This window comes from Gambusia affinis, linkage group LG05 (genome assembly GCF_019740435.1).
Source record: "Gambusia affinis linkage group LG05, SWU_Gaff_1.0, whole genome shotgun sequence".
Lineage (NCBI taxonomy): Eukaryota > Metazoa > Chordata > Actinopteri > Cyprinodontiformes > Poeciliidae > Gambusia > Gambusia affinis.
This window is the reverse complement of record NC_057872.1, coordinates 28,944,121-28,961,300: the sequence shown is the minus strand read 5'-3', so window position 1 is coordinate 28,961,300 and position 17,180 is coordinate 28,944,121. Positions and strand designations below refer to the sequence as shown.

Genomic DNA, 17,180 nt, shown 5'->3' with positions numbered 1-17,180 from the left:
ACGCGGCCGTTGCTGGTTCGATTCCCGGACCCGATGACATTTGCCGCATGTCTTCCACTCTTTCCTGTCAGCCTACTGTTGTATAAGGGACACTAGAGCCCACAAAAAGAACCCCCTGGTGGGGGGAAAAAAATAAAAAAAAATAAAAAAAGCCCAAACACTTAAGAAAACACCCAGCCGCTTTTTGACGATGAGTTAATGGTTTTTGGTGTCTGGAAAACGAGCTATTTCAAAAATCTCCAGATTGTTGAGTCACACTCCATAGTTACCTAGCAATCCATACTGAGCTCCAGCACATTTGGTCAGCTGGTTCACTGTACGCTGGCTGCTGGAAAAAACAACAAAAACAACTAGTGTACTGTTGTTGACTTACCATCCTGAAGCCACTTGCTGCATTCTTGTCGGTTTCACTTCTGCTTTTCAAAGACTTACGATTGCATATCTGCACAGCTGCTTGTAGTCATTTTCACATACAAGTGTAAAGTTCAGGGGGAAAGGCCAGCAGCAGCGTATTTGGATTTAAAGTGACAGAAGTCCTAAACCAGCTCAATCTGAAAAAAAAACTCAAAGTTGGCAGAACTGACCAGAATAAAATCTCATTATCTGAGAATAATTTTGTGCAATAAATTGAATGAACATGATATGCATAGCCCATAGACCAATTGTAAACTGTTGAAGAAAGTACAAAGATCTGCTGACTGGTCAGACAAATGAATGAGGCCATTTGAAACATAAAATGTGTGTTTTTTTTTTAATTGTTTAACTTTGGCCACATGCCTGGTCATCTGTGAAAACAGCCTAACAGAGATTGTTATGTAACGCGACTGACTGACCATCACTGGATTTTCTCTCCCATCTTTCATATCTTCTGTCTTCTTCTTGAAGTCACTTCAGTTACACTCAGTTCTTCTCTTTAATGCTTTTTGCCATCAATTCTCTCTTTTCCTTTCATGTCTTTAATACTGGGTCTTATTGGCCAGGACTCTTTCATGCCAGCACACTGTGACTCACCGGTGGCAACGGACAACGACCACATAGAGAGCTTCCACGGCAAATCAAATCTTTTCCCCCCATTTTCTCACAAAGGCTTTTTGTATGGAAGAATCAGTGCAGCTGCAACAAGTTTCTGAAGTTTTTCACAGAAAGTTTTACGTTTGCCTTCCCAAGTCTTTCAAAAACCAACACAATATTATTTTTTTGTTTTATTTTCTATTTCATTCACAACAAAGCATAAAGCATGGTTGGGGGAAAGTCTAATTTAATTTCTGATCTGCAATTTGATTCAGTTCAGCCCCAGTTCACAACATCTCAAAACACTTTCCCAAACAAATATCAGTTTAATTGAATCATACGGACTGATCACAAGGACATTACATATATTCCAAATTGATTATCAGACAAAGCAGTCAAGTTCAGTTTATTAATCAAATTAGTTAAGAAGTTATCAATCTACAGAAACCAACAGATTTCATTGAATCGTTGACTTCCAGCATTCACTCCTTGTTGATGAGCACATAATATCAGGAGACAATCAGGATGCATTTATGTTTTCATAAATGCAGCAACCTGTGTGTTTAATTTTCCTTTCATTTTTTCCTCATTTCATCAGTTTCACAGGAAGCTGCAGAATCACATTACCTAGAAAACTATCTGGTTTGTTTCATCTTCTTTGTTTACACAGACAAAACACATTTCTCTAGAGCAGATATGCCGGGTGGAGATGAGTAATTTCAATGTGAAATGGGATTTGTGGGGAGGAAAATACTGGTAGAAGTGAGAATATTTATTATAGGCAACAGGATGCATTAGAGATCAGCGCAATGGAGGAATAATATGAAAAAATGTACCGGTAGTAACAGAATGGAGATTTACTAACACTGCATTTAACTGTGAAAGAGAAAAAAATAAAAATGTTTAAATTCTAATGTTAGATCAATGTCAGTTTTCAGTTTTACTTTTACAGTCTTTTGTGATTAGTGTTTTGACCTTTTACATTTCCATTACCTTATAAATGTTAAGTTCAATGGTAACCAACCCTGTGCATCAAAAACATGATCTTTTTCTGCTTTGCAGGTATTTCAGGAAAGTAATTGTTTTCAAGCTTTCCTACCAGAGTTTTATCTCTACAGAGAAACATCTTTACAACCAAAACAAAGAAAATAACTTGTGTTTTTCCACTTCAGATTCATTTTAAGAAGCTCTTTCATGCATTGTTTGACATAATTCATTTTCCTTTTCAATTTATGTTCGTTCTGCTTTTCTTCTCCCTTGATTTGTATTGAAGTTGTCAAAAGGTTTAACTGCTGTGTTTGAGCTGCACAGATAAAACTGGAATGCAGAACATCTTTGAAAAGGTAACAGTGAACACAGAGCCTGCACAAGGATGCACGATTCCCTGAGCAGAAATTCAGGCCCCAAGTCCATGACTAATACTTTCTGCATTCTGACTTCTCCATTACAAGATATTACATTTTGTGGTGTGCATAGAGAGAGGGGCAAAGATTTTGCCAGAGGGTTTTGTGACAAGAAGGGGTGGATGACGTGAGACTGAGAACAAAATGACAATTTCTGTTAAATGCAACGATGACAATGAGAGGAATTTCAGGCCGACCATGAAAATGAGAATGATGTTGGTTACCAACAAAAATATCTTTTCCCATTGAAAATAAATAAAAACAGCAAAACAAAATAGTTTTTCACTGTTTGCTTAGTGCTTCTGAAATCAGTAGAGGTCTGTCTCTTTATTATGGCATTTAGCAAATAGAAATAAATTAATTAATCCTGACCTGAAACAGGAAATGTTGAGCCATATTTAATGTCAGACAGTGGGAAAAAACATTTTTCTATCTATTTAAACAGTGTATATAAATGTCAACTATAGGTACCAAGAATTTTAATGAGATTTTAAAGTGCTCCTAGGCAAAAATTATCTACATTTAATTGCTTTCCTTCAATGTCTTCATCATTTTGATGGAATACCAGAATTAATCATCAAAAACCAACATAGTATGCGTGTAATTCTCAACTAAATCTAGCGTGTTTTATTTAAATATCACCATGTATTTACAATACAAGAAAAGAGAAATCATGTTGTTTTAATTAGTTTTTAATCAATTAAATTCATGTCAACAACCAGTTCACAACCTGAGACTAGCCTCAGCTATTTAACATTACACAGAACAAGATGAACACTTGCAGAGAGAAATATTTACATCCAGTTCATGTGATCCAGAAACAGGCCATTCCTTATTTATGTAAAAAATAAACAACCTCAAGCCAATTCACTGCAGCTGCCCACAAGACAAGCAGATGCAGTGTGTCTCTGAACAAAAGCTCGCAATGTGGTTTAACACATTAGCATCTAAGAGACACCAACACTGGTCAAACCTTTCAGTAAGATTTTAGGTTTTTGTTGTGCTTTGTCTGTGGGAAGGCATGAGAAGTTTATGAGCGCAAAGCCTGAACTTCTGATCCCTCACGCTGTAAATAATGACATTCCAGCAACTGTTGGTCGCCAAAATCCAGAAGGCAAAAAAGGAGAAGTTGCACCATTGGTTCCCCAAAACGTTCCCAACCACAAAGACGGCGATGGGGGTGAACGATGCGGTGAAGGCCACAGTCAGAGTCCCGATGGTCTTTGCTGCTTTAATGTCTGAAAACGTGGGATTACTGGTGGTTTGGATCTCCGTCTCTGCCAGAGTTTTCCTATGTTTAGAGTGCTGCCTGATGCTGGAGAGAGAGATGATGTTGATGACAACAGTGCCACCGAGAAGCGTGAAGTCAAATGCAGGAAAGAGGAGGAGGATGTTCCAGGCCTGGCTGGGGAACTCACCAATGGTCCCCAAGGCGTAATTACACATCCTGCTGCAGGAGTTATACTCCAGCGCAATCTCACTGCTGAAGACCATGGGGGACACAGCCAGGAAGAAACTCCCCACCCAGGAGAGGAAGATGAGGATTGTTGTCCTTTTACGGGTAATAAAGGAGTCCTTATGCAGTGGCCTCAGCACTGCGATGCTCCGCTCAATTGTCAACAGGAAGATAGTGGTGATGGAGACAAAGGTGCACCCAGCAAAGATCGGGCCGATGATGTTGCATGGGTGAAAACTCACTGATTGCGAGTTGTACAAAGTCCACTCTGGTGCAGACTCAGCAACCATTAGATAGACCTCAGCGTAGACGGACAGAGGAACCACAAAAATCCCCACAGCCAAGTCAGCAACCGCGAGGGACGCTTTGAGGTAGCCCTGCGACGTGTGGAAGTGCTTGGTCCCCACCACCACAGCCAGAGTCACTAAGTTCCCAAACAAGGTGGCGAATATCAGCAGCACCATGAAGAGCACCATGAGGATTTTGTTAACCCGAGTACAGCAGCATACGGTGCAGTGTGCTGGTTCCGCTCCGTCCAGCATCGTTGGCGTGCCGGTCTCAATCATTGAAGCAAGCGAGGCTGAACATTCACATCATAACCTAAAACAATCAGAGAGAGAAACAGGATTCAGGCCTGAGCAATTAATATGATGCTGGTTACAGTCTTCATTAGTGAAGTTGAGTGGAAGGAAAAAGAATTGTTCACTAAGTTAATCAATCTGGTCCAAAGTATCTGAAGATTGTAATACACATCATTGTTTGGTTTAAATTGCAGCTTTAACTACAGATTTAATGCAGCAACAATCAGCCCAGTCTGATTCAATATGTTAGTCGCTGTTTGACTTGCCTTTTGAAAGCATGTGCAAATTATTGTAGATCCAAAACTTTAAAAGAATTTTGCTGGTTTGCCTAATTATAAAAGGCATCCAGTTTTCATATTTATTCAAGACTAGACTGAAAAACATGAATGGAAGAAGACATATTTAGCCAAGCATATTTGGCTAAATGTGCTTTGTATATTGAGCCAAGTTTAGAAAATCCAGTGAAAGGAGGTTTGTGTGAAAAAAGTTTGCACTTGAGAAGTCACAGTATAGACATTGCAGGTGAAAGTAAAAAGCCGGGCTTTTTAAAGATGATTATTTTGTTTTTCCAGCCAGTGTTTTCTATTGTAAAGATTTTTAATCTGTGATTTTTTGCATTGATTTTTAACTGAAGTCAGGGGCTGCATAAAACTGTCCAGGGCTGTAAATGTCCCGCAGGCCACACTTTGGACACTCCTGTCCTGGAGGGTCTCTGTATCTGTATTCTGGACGACTGTCAAATCAATGGTCTTCTCTATGACTATGAAGTCCAGAACATGTTTGAATTAAAAGGTTTTTTGTCCTCTTTTTATTAGCTAAAATTTTAGAACAATTGAAATTACCTTGCATATGATCAATCTATATAAATATTTTGCCTTTTGAAATAAACGTTTTGAATAAGTTGGCTTTCAATGTCATGTTGAAATCCATAGATATGTATATATTTTAGATCAGGAGCCATACAGGCACTTTATCAAGTGTGTATTTTTTCACTTCCATAGTAGTTTGGATGCAGTTTCAAAGTTGAGCAGCTAGATGTCAGTATTTTTTGAACACCTGATCATCACTGTTTCATTTTCCTTGTTAGAATATAACTGTGATGCATTGTCACCTTTAGCAACATACACAATAATTGACTGTAATCTGTAACTTTACATTTACATTATGCTGCTTTGCTGCCACTCTAGTTCTCGTTTCATCCACTAGGTGTCATCTGACCACCTGTCAGGGTCAGATGTCTCATTATAAATGTCTCTTAAATCAGTCATCTATAAACAAAGCCTTGACATCAGACACTTGCTGACTGTGAACGTCACCAGAGACCCCTAGTGGCTTAATAGTGAAAGTGCACGAATTAAAGTCGGACGTACCTTCTATATCCAATAACTAAATAAATGCATATTTAGTTGTCTACCTGAGGACCGCTGGCAGTGCTTTCATTTACTATTGACACATTTTACATTTTTGTATTGTTGCCTTCACGCTAAACATAGTGCAGCCGTCAAATAACTATACAGACACAACAAGCAACACTATAACAGAAGAAAAGTAAATAGACTAGAAGATACTTTGCATAAAAATGCGCAAGAGAAAACCAGTGAGATCTGCAAACACACAAACCCATTCTGACTGCCTTAACCAGTTTCAGCAGATTTTTTTTATCATGTAAATTATCAATGTAAATTATTTAATTAATTTACATTGTAATATCTAATTTTTATATGCTGACTTATGTGAATTCTTTTTATCTGTTTGTTAATACTACATTTCTTTTTCTTTTTTTTTTCTTCAATGTACCTGCTGATAGTTTTCTTTCTTTATTTTCCTGTAATGTATTTTAATTTATTTGCCTATATGGCCTTGCCAATTTGAATAAAAATAGACGTAATCTAAGCCACACAACTTCAGGTAAATACATTTAACTTAACCCTGTTATTGAGTATGATATCTCATGGGTATTCTTAATGTGGAAAACATCCATTGTTGTCAATATTTCGAGTTGCAGTTCGCAGCGAACTGGCATGAGAAGTGTCTGATGCGCTGCTGAACGTAAAAGCCTTGGTGGCTCCCGTGAGGAGCACTGCAGCCGGATGGATGGATGGATGGATGGATGGATGGATGGATGGATGGATGGATGGATGGATGGATGGATGGATGGATGGATGGACGGACGGTAGCCTACTACAAACTTGGTGTAGTGACGCAATAATCTCACCGGGCAACAACAGCAACAACAACAACAACAACAACAACAACAACAACAACAACAGCTGTAATAGTAAACAAAACCCAGCTGACGCGCGTTAATCCGCGCTCCAGCAGATTTCTCGACGTTCTCCCTCTGAAACTATCAAACTGTGTTTAGATTAGAAGTGATTTTAAAATATTTAATATTGAGACCCGGCGTTCAGAAATGAACCTGGTCTACATGGACCTGAAATGTTCACGCTATAGTCGCTTTTCTTTTGCAGAAAGGAACCTCCATTTCTTCATAAAGGTCAATACAAGATAATCCGGAGTTTCCAAGCGCACTTCAATCACAAATAGATCTAGAAAAACAGATTTGAAAAGCATTTTTGCTATATCTAGCAAAAATGGTGACTTCATAAAGATAAAAGATTAATCTTTAATTACTCTGAATTTCTCTTGAAGATGCTTTACTCCAAACCTATTTCCACTAAAGCGCATCTGGAAGCCCCTTTTGTTCCATCCTTTAATGGTCTTAACAAAGGGAAATCCATGAGATATCCCCGCTCCAGTGCGCACGCATAAGCGCACATCCAAAGGCTCTCTGCGTTTGTTTGTTTTTTATAACATCCTCCCTAAAAGGTTTCCCTTCAGGCTTTGCAAGTTTTTATTTTATTAATTTTCATTATTATTTATGTTGCTTTCATCCAGATTCTGCAATCAGCTGTACTCACTTCCAGTTTTAATTTCCTCTCATTGTGTCAGAAGAAACCAGCTGTAGGTTATGCAGAGCTGCATTTTAGTTAAAAATCCACATATCAGGGAGGTTTTTTTTTCCACAGCTGCAGTCCTTAGCGCCAAAATCAACAAGTAACGGATCCGGCAGCCCCGTTCCCGGTGTTGCAGATGTTGGAGAGTTGGAGGAGCCGCTTCTGTGGCGCCAGGCGCTGCGCTCTGATCCGCTACGCGCAGGAGACGCTGTTAAGTGTCTCCTCCACTGGGTCACTCATTGGCTGAGGAGGATGCTGATGACAGAGGAGCCCGCCGCCCACAATGACGCCTGCTGCACACCATCAGAACAGGAGTGGGAAATGTTCTCTCTAAAGGTGTCCAAAGTGGTCACGTTTGGATTAAATTCAATTATTGATCTTGTGCTTCACTACTGCACGTTTTCTCTTCCCCAGTAGCATGAAAAATTACCTCTGACCCGATCAAAATGGCTCCAAGTTTGAAATAAGGTCTGTTTCCTCATCTTGAGGTCAAAATGCAGCTGAGATAATTGGTGTCATTTATAACAAGCAGAACTGACCAAATGTTCAATGTGATAAAAGTACAGTAATGTTTTCTTTGAAAACTGATAATTTAGTCTCAAAATATTACAAAAAAAGTCACAAGTAAGTTGTTGTTTCATAAAAACATACAGCGAAATGAATTCACATTTGTATTGTCCAAATTGTGGATTTTAAAGAAGATTACCTGGTGCATCTTTATGCATAAAGGGAAATAAGTGGGAGTCTAAGGTGAACAATGTCTGACCACCAGCCTGATTCCATCATATCTATAGTAACCAGCAGTTGCAGCAAAATATGAATGGAGTCATTTTCCCTCAACTTCCTGTCTGATTTCAAGTTAATGACTGAAAAAACATTAAATGCATTTGATGTGGTTTATTTATAACACTGCATTAGACCTGCAACTCAAATCTTGTAGTGTTAGGAAGATAGCTTAGTTAACGTGTAATATATAAAAATATAAATATGAATTTTTCTTCTGATTACAGGAGATAAAACAAAGAGGTTAGGGTCCATATATATATTTCCTTGCAAAAGAGACTAAAAAGTAGAATTTGTTATAAAATATCAGTTTGGTAAGATAACAATCAAGTACTGTCACAATGTGGATGGATTCAGGTGATCTGTAAAAACAGTGAGGGTTGAAGGGTTCAGCTAGGCGTACATCATGTTGGTACATTATTAAAAGCTTTACAATATTCTGATTATTATCTGAATATAATAGCATGCATACACATTTGTGTGTTTTTTTTTGGAAACTCTTCAAATCTGCAACACCACAGAAAACTTCTGTTATGACACTTTATATTCTTCCTGCTCTAAGTCCCTCTCTAAATGTGTCTTTCGTTGCTACTGTATTAGCTGTATATGCCGTAGTTACACCTGGGCGGAAGTCCTTCAGTCCGGTACGACACCTTCTCACTGCAGCTCTTTCATCTCTGGAGGCTTTTTGTTCTCACTCTCATATTCCTGGAAGCAAGCTTTAATCTTCCATCTCTAAGACTCCTTTGACTCGGCTGTTTCCAGTAAACAGCACCTGCGTTTTATAGTGACAACATTTATCTGGAGACTTAGCTTCTGTATTGTATCGGACATGATTTGACAAAATGATAATCCTGTGTGCTGCGGGTAATCTTTAATCCAGGAGTGACCACCAGCAGCTGAGGCTTTATGTCACAGGAAAGTGAGTTTGTTATAAGAGCTTTACTGAGATGAGCATCGGTAGGAAACTTGTCTAAATATCTTTACACTTGTCACAGTTTCAGCATTCAAAATTCAATTTTGAATACAATGTTTTAATGTTATATTGTGAGAGAAAATGATAAAGAGTTGCAGTGATCCAACAAACCATCAAGCAGAATACACATGACATCCTGCACAGTCTGTTTTGTTTCCTTTGGGAATCCCACACAAATTTGCTTTGGAATTGGGGGCATTTTTATTGGAATACATTTTAGAGTTTTGAAATTTAGTTCTTAATACCCAGATTAACTCCAATTACATTTCCTACATCACAAGCTTAAAATTTAGACTTTTTTTACATTTATAATAACCACTATAGCAGGACATTTTTTGCCCCCATTCAGAATTTGTCAAATGTTATATTTTTATATTTAATTTGTGTATGTGCTTATTTTGGACATTTAGAAGGGTTGATTGGTATCTTTAAGGTCTTGTCATATCAATTAATTTATGGAGCTAAATTGGGGCCAGAGTGTTTGTTTAAAAATTTTAAATAAATCAAATAATAATAATGATAATAAAGCTTAAAACAATTTTTTTAGATTCAAGGTTTCTTTATCAACGTCAGAATTTCTTGAAATTCTTCTTGAAATTTCATGTTCTCTTTGGAAATGTAAGCACATGTGTAATGTCATGCTGACATGTGCCGTCCACCCAAACATACAGACCAAACATTTTCCCCATGGCCTCCCTCTGCAGGATGAAGTGGCTGGAGAAAACTGGACTTCCCGTATCTCCTTATCGACGCTCGTCTAGTAACTATTAGATGAGAATAAGTTAAACCATCCTGCAGCCTACAGGGCCCATCAGCTGCCACCATCCTGGCTCCATCAGAGAGCATCCAACACACATCAACTGGTGAGTCAGAACTGTTCTGGCAGGACAATGCAGCAGCACTTTCTCCTTTCATAAGGAGCAAGGTATTTTGGGGATATTTTGGTAATGCACAACTGTAAAGTAGAAGGGAAAAGAGTGATGGTTTTCAAAAAATATTCACAAAAAACATGAGGAAAGTGCAGTTAAGCATTCAGAGGCATGAACAAGCTTTTACCGCCATACACATTTCCTTTTGTGTTTGCTTTTTTTCCTCAAGCTTAAATATTTAGTCACCAAGCTAATACCGATTTAACTTCAGTAAATACAAAAAAACAATGTAGTTTTTACATAATTATAGAATTTATTGAAGTGGAAAAAAGCTTTTCAAACCAAGCGTGACTTGTGTAAAGCCTCCTAAAACTAATATCTGGCTGTGGCATCCACTGTTCCACCAACAGCTGTCGTGTACATCCCTGTTGATAAACTGTGGCACAAACTTGTTTGAATAAATGTTTTATTTTTGACATAGAGGAAGATTCTGAACATTAATCAATTGTATTATCAAATAAGAATTACTGTTTTTGTTAATATAAAAAAAAATCTGTGAAAACTAACTTGACCTTCTGTAAAAAAACAATATTCCTTGTTAAATTATGAATTAACTGTGAAAAACACCATTTTTGTATTCAGTATCATCACCAGCTAAACCCAGATCTGTGTACCGCCAGGACTAAGAAATAACAGAAAAAGCCCATTTGATGAAGCAGACTAAAGCATTTCATAAACAACATATCACATCCTGATCTGAGGAAATCCAAAAACGATTTCTAGAATCTGCACCTCCAGGACCATTGATGAGGAACTTCTGTTTTCAGTTCAGCTCTTTCTTCACTGCAACAAATTATAAAAATGTCCACATTATTACAAAAATAAATCTATGTAGAAGAAACAGTCAAGGGTTGTAGGTATTGCATTATTTATAAAACACTTGAAGCTGTTGGTAAAACCGTCCTCCTTTAGGGAGATTAAACAGAGAACTCAGTGACTTTGATATAAAATCTGATGCTGTGAAAGCATTTCAGTTTTCATCATATATCTTACTTAAAACTGAGCTATTTCTGCATATCCTACATCTAAGATGATGTGTGTCATGGTCATTTGCTGACCCTTCACAAAGATGCAGCACTGAGTGAAGAATACTAAATAAAACTCCTCTTGAGTCCAATTAGTGAAGTGGAAACCATCCATTTTGTTGCTCACCTTCAGACCTTTTGGCCCCCAGAATTGGGGGCATTTTTATAAAATACCCTGAGGCTAAATGATTCCTCTTATCTATATCAGACAAGAGAAACATCTAGTAATAGTTGCACTAAATGTAGCTGAAACTTGTTTGTCAAGAAACCTTCTAACACACATGGATTCCCACCTAAACGTAAGATGAATTCTTTTAAATAGTAAAGCATTGCTGGTGAAATGCTGGTTTTAATGTGTTGATGAATAGGGGATGCAGATCAAGGAAAAAATGTCTGATTCTGATCTCTGGCTAGTTGCCTGCTTTACCTGTAATGCATTTCCATCATCACTCTGGCATCTCAGCTGGTAGAAATGAAATAATTAGCATCCATGATCAAGTTTGGAGATGTTGCTCTATCTGCAATTCCGTTAGAAATGTTTGCAAAACTTTGTCGATATCCCCTTCATGTTGAATAAACACGCTTTTGGAATTGATGTATTTCCATTAAATAAGAAACACAGTTAAAATTAAATATGAATAAGTTATTTAAAATCTTCTAACTTCTTCCCAAAGTCTTCCCGTTGTTGATTATGTGACGAAGAAAGTGTTTCCATTGCAGCTTTGCAAAATAAGAAAATTTAGATATTGCCGAATAACCACCTCATCCAATCTAGCACAAAAACCTTTAATCAAAAAATTTACTTTTTTTCAAAATTGGCCTGTTTCCATTAAGCAACTTTTTTTCTAAATGTTAAATTGCATAATTGTATAGTCAATGGAAATATAGTTTAAAATAATGTGCTAAACAAGGAGTCAAAAATTCGCTTTACAGTCAAATCATATCCATGCATGTATACATTTATCATTTGAAAGTCATAAGTTACAATGTAATTGAATTAATATGTATTGAACTAACATGTTTTTGATTTTTAAACTTACAACTCTACATGCAGATATTTTGATTGCTGGTTGGTTTTTAGCAATATTTTCTCATTTTTGAGCACATTTTGCAGAGAGTTTGCTAAACTTTATTTTTCACCTATTCTGCTTGTCTCTCCCCTTTAGGCTTTGTATCATTCCTGTAGCTGAATTTGCTCATTTCATCTTAGAGATAAAGTATCAGAGAGTCCTTTATATTTCTCATTTTTTATGATCTGCTACGAATGCCCTCAATGTTCTTTGGACGCCTTTTTTTTCTTGTCCGTCTTTTAGTTGAGATTACATCCAAACTCAGACCTTTCAGTTTTCCAATGTCTGTTTTGGAATACCAGCAGCAAATGGAGCTGCTCTTTCATCAGCTGCACGCTGCAAAGTCTACATGTTGAGACTGTTGCATAAGACTGTGCAAGTAATAAAAATGCTTGCCTCATATTAAATTAAAAGAATGTGAATTTGGTGAAATTAAGCAGTTTAATTTTAATTTCTCATTTTAATAAACACTCTCCAGCTCTAAAACTGTGACATGATTCTCTTTTCTTCAGAATTACTTTCTGCTATAACAATGTGATGTAAATTAGGCTAATCAGGTATAATGAGATAAACTTTATTCTATTAGGAGAAGTTCTTTCTGAAGGATATTGTAAAAAATGTTGACCTGCTGAAGTGAAAACTTTACTTGCTTCACAGTTTCTGAGTTTGAGTTTACAGTAAACCTTTTTTGTTTCTCCTGCAAAAGCAAGAACTCATTTATTATCTCCAACACAGCAGACAATGTAAACTCCACTAAGAAATTATTTAAAAAACAAACGGCAACTTGAGTTGCTGTAATCCCCAACGAGAGCTGAGAAAATCCCAGCTTTACAAACCAAATGCATTCTCTTTTTTTCTCTCCTTCTGTTTGCCTCTGCAGCAGCGAAACTGATGTTTGTTGTGATCTGATCCTCCTCACTAAAAGCTCAGAGTAAATAATCTCCCCCAACTGGCTGCCTCTTCATACACGCAGAGAGAAACGCTGCTCTGACAGAATAGTAGAGGTTTTATTTAAAAGTCAAGTGCACACACTGAAATAACAACGGTCTTATTAATGCTCTCATCGGGCTGAAATGTCAGTTTGAATGTCATTACAGCGGTCTTAACATGAAGAGGTTATTAGGTGAAGAAGAGGGTTTCAGTGTTTCATCATCCCTGCACTATTTTTCCTGCCACAGCTCTGCAGAACACAGACATGTTGTAAAAGGAACCTTTAGACTCTAAGAAGAAAGACAGTTTGCTCTCCACAGCCGCATTTGAAACGATGACTCATTCTGGCTATCCTACATGAAAATGCAAATCTGATAGTGTGATGGAAAATGACTTGTTGACAGTTTAATCACCTCATTTTCAACACAAAGCAGCTCGATGTGATGCCTTGTTGAGCTGAGGTGAATGTTGTGATGCTGAAATTATCCAGCAGCGGTTCGTGGTAAATCGTGAAATAGGGCTGATTAAAAATGATTGGCTGGAAATTGTTTGAAAATACCCTCAAGGGCATTTCTGCAGTGATGGGCAGCAAAATTGGTTCCTTTAAATAACATTTATGAACAAAAACACCAGAAACTTGCGGGAAACTGTCAATCATTTATGGCTGACAGGCTGATAAGAAGAAGCTGACCTGTGACGGCAACATTTCAGTTAATGTTATCAAGCCAAAGGTAAAACTCATCTTTTGTTTGTTCATTACACTCAGTCGTTTATTTCAAGGGTTTTTTCAGTTAATTTAGATGATTATGCCTTACAGCTATTAAATATGGGTGGCGTTTGCAAAGTTACAGTAAAGAAATGACGGTTTATTTTTTAAAGTCATATTTTCACCATGTTGTTAATCTATAAATGTCACAGTATCAAACTACACATTTAGTCTTCAAGCTAAATATTAAGCTTGCAAACTAAATAAAAATAGTTTACAAACTACAAAAATAACTATTTAGCTTAACTTTGAGCTAAATATTTAGTTTAATCCTAATTGTTGTACAGCACAATTCAGGTCAAAATGTATCTGACTGCGTTGAGAATCACTCAATCACTCCTAAGAATCACAGGGCGTCAGTGGAGAGAAACAACTGCTTTTAAACCCACAGAAACCTGCAGCCTTCCTCAGAAAAACATAATTAGAAAAAAAATAGACCAGAAATAACAATAATAAAAAACCATGCTAAAGTTTGTAAGAGAGGTGAAAATGATTGATCTCCTCTGTAAATGTTCTCTATCAGGATTTCATGATCACATGCTTATTTTTATATCATATTAATTATATCAGCACAATATTCTGACATTTCTGAGATGCCTGTGTATTAGTGATCGCTCAGATCCACAGCTCACATTTAAAGCCAGAAGACACCAACAGGTTTAATCTATAATCTGTAAACTCAGTGACATCCTCCTCTGCACAAAGAGCAGAAAGTGTTTTGATATGTGGGTGCTTTGAGTATGTCATTTAGATTTATGTTTGGATTATTTCTTTGTTACTTAATTGCTATGTCTTGCCATTTCATTTCTTTGTGTGAAGTTTATTTATGCATGTTTTCTCCATTTGTGCATTTAGGCTTGTTTATTTAGAGCTACTTCCTGTTTATTGTTTGATGTTTCTTCCTGCATCATCGCTTTACTGCTCTTTGTTTCGCCTTAATAAATGGAAGATTTCTCTCCGCTTGTGTGCTTTACATACCAAAATATGTCAAAAGGCTTTTACACAAAAACAACTCAAGATCTTCAGAAATATACCAACACCATCACCTCATTTAACATTAAATGAAAAAGTCAAATATAAAGAGCTAGGGATCTTTCTTATTTACACTCATTTGAAATTCGAGGAAAAATGCTTTGAAATGCTTTTAGCGCAGATGCAAATTATTTCCTGCTGATGCCTTTTCATCACTCATGCTTGAACACAGTGTAGTTCTGTGCACAACTGCATGCATGAGATAGGGATTACAGGTTAATGAGTTGATTAATTTAGCTTGTCAGTGCCAGAGATTACACCAGGCAGAAAGTGAATAAGATAAATATGAAAAATGGCCGCTTCAAAAAGCACCAGCCAGTTGAAGCCAATCATCCTTTTTTATGTTGCATGTAACATGTGCAAAGTTTTTAAGCACTAGGAAAAATGATTTTGCTACTGCTCTAGAAGTAATACTTTGGTTGCTTTCCTAGACAGAACTTTGATCTCTGCAGGAGCAACATGTGTATCTTACATTAAAACTTGGAAAACCTTCAAACTGAATTAGACGATGCGACCAAGTTCTTGAAAGTTTTATTTGTGCAGAAGTGTTTTAAACAGTCTGTTAGGGTGGCACCATATCTTAAAGAGAGTCCTTGCTTTCTTATTTGTGAGGCTTTTTGGATCTCTTCGCATCTCTCAACACATTTTTTAAATTACATCCCAAATCGCGAAAAGCATAAACTGCAAACAATTTATCTTTCTAAAACATTTTTGCTGTTTAGTAGATTATCAGTTATTTACATTCCAACAGGGCAGAACTGCTGGGTGTTGAGGCCTGTGGCTGCTATTTGATGGAACAACGTTTAAGAAGTCAGCATATTTATAAGGTTTGTAAAATTGGCCTTTTATCATCACACCTGTGTACAAATGATAAGATATTCTGATTTGTTTCTGATAATCAGAAGTCATAAGGGTACCTACTGAAGAGAGTATATTTGTATGCATGAAAATCCTCAAAATCAGAATTAGCTTAATTCAAACATGTAAATGTAAGTAAAATAAATATACAGTTTAAGAAAAAAAAGGTGAATTATACTTTTAAACTGCAGAGGCTAACATCCACCATCTTCCAACCCGATCAGTACCCAGGAAAATGAATGACAAACACCAATCACAATGCTTCAAGAGACATTGCATCTTGGTATTTCAGCTTCTCAAACTGTATTTTGTGCTTTGTTTCAACTTTACCAGCCACATCAAGGCATTAAAATAGTCACCTGAAAAGAACCTGTCTGACAATAGGGAGAAGGCTGAAACGTCTTAAAAACACATTATGCCTCCAACAAAAGGAATTAAGAAAAGAGAAAAAAAAAACTTTCGACTTCTTGGTCTTCCCATCTGAGAGGCCAGAAAAAAAAAATAAAACAGAAGAACATCTAGAACACTGCAGATTTAACTTGTATTATGTAGGACGGAGTACATGACTCTAAAAAACTGACCAAAGAGAACATGAAGGGTTGTCTCTGGACTGGGAAGATGGTATAAAAAGTTTATCTCTGAGCCATAACAGTTATTATGAACCATAATAACTTTTGGGATTCAGAAGAAAAGGGAAAACATCAATGAATTTCTCCTGTTGTTGCTCAGTGTCACGAGTGGGAGCATTAAAACATGGATCAGTATTTACAGAGAGACTTTGATTTATTTAACCACTGTTTTTCCAGCTTTACCATCAAACCAAATGGATCTCCTCCTACGCACCTTCAGCCAACGGGTCTGTTTTTCAAACATCCACAGAAAGCTTCCAGTTTGTCACTTCCTCTCACCTGAAGGTTTGACTGGTCAGCTGTGTGTGGGATGGAAACCAGGATTCTAACTCTCTGTCCACCGTTCTTTTTCCTCATTACTGTTTATTTCTATTTGTGGCTGAATATAAACAACCGACTGACTCAGAACATTTGGACTGACTGAGAAAAAATATTAAACATTTTGCTTTGAATCTTTACCAGTGATTTATAAAAGCTATTGATTTAGCTTTTACATTTCCACCTTTTGCCATGTTATGAACGGCTTTAATGTATTTAAAATAGACCAGCTCAAACTAATCCATAATTAAATGGTGGAAGAAAAATTATTTATGTCTTTCAAAAAAAGTTCTAAAAGGTTTGGTGTGCATTTGTGTGAGAGCGCAAGTCAAAAAAGAAAAATATTTTTTTTTTCCTGTGTTAAAATGTGACAAAATGCAGAAATGTTCTGATGGAATGAATATCTGCTCATCGTCCTGCTAATTTTAATTTCTGAAATTCCACCTTGACTTATGA

The 17,180-nt window shown here is 36.9% G+C and overlaps 1 protein-coding gene across 1 annotated transcript; it reads right to left on the bottom strand.

Annotated features, from left to right (window-relative positions):
- Nucleotides 1-3,236: 3,236 nt before the first annotated feature.
- Nucleotides 3,237-7,559, bottom strand: LOC122831711 (beta-2 adrenergic receptor). The gene is made up of 2 exons (XM_044118095.1): nt 7,373-7,559; nt 3,237-4,470 (listed from the first exon to the last, which is right to left on the bottom strand). Exon 2 carries the CDS (start codon nt 4,434-4,436, stop codon nt 3,402-3,404), a length of 1,035 nt encoding a protein of 344 aa, XP_043974030.1. The 5' UTR covers nt 4,437-4,470; nt 7,373-7,559; the 3' UTR covers nt 3,237-3,401.
- Between the last annotated feature and the right edge of the window lie 9,621 nt (nt 7,560-17,180).

Coding starts and splice junctions, on each gene's coding strand:
- LOC122831711 (XM_044118095.1), bottom strand. CDS start 4,436: ATGATTGAGACCGGCACGCCAACGATGCTGGACGGAGCGGAACCAGCA.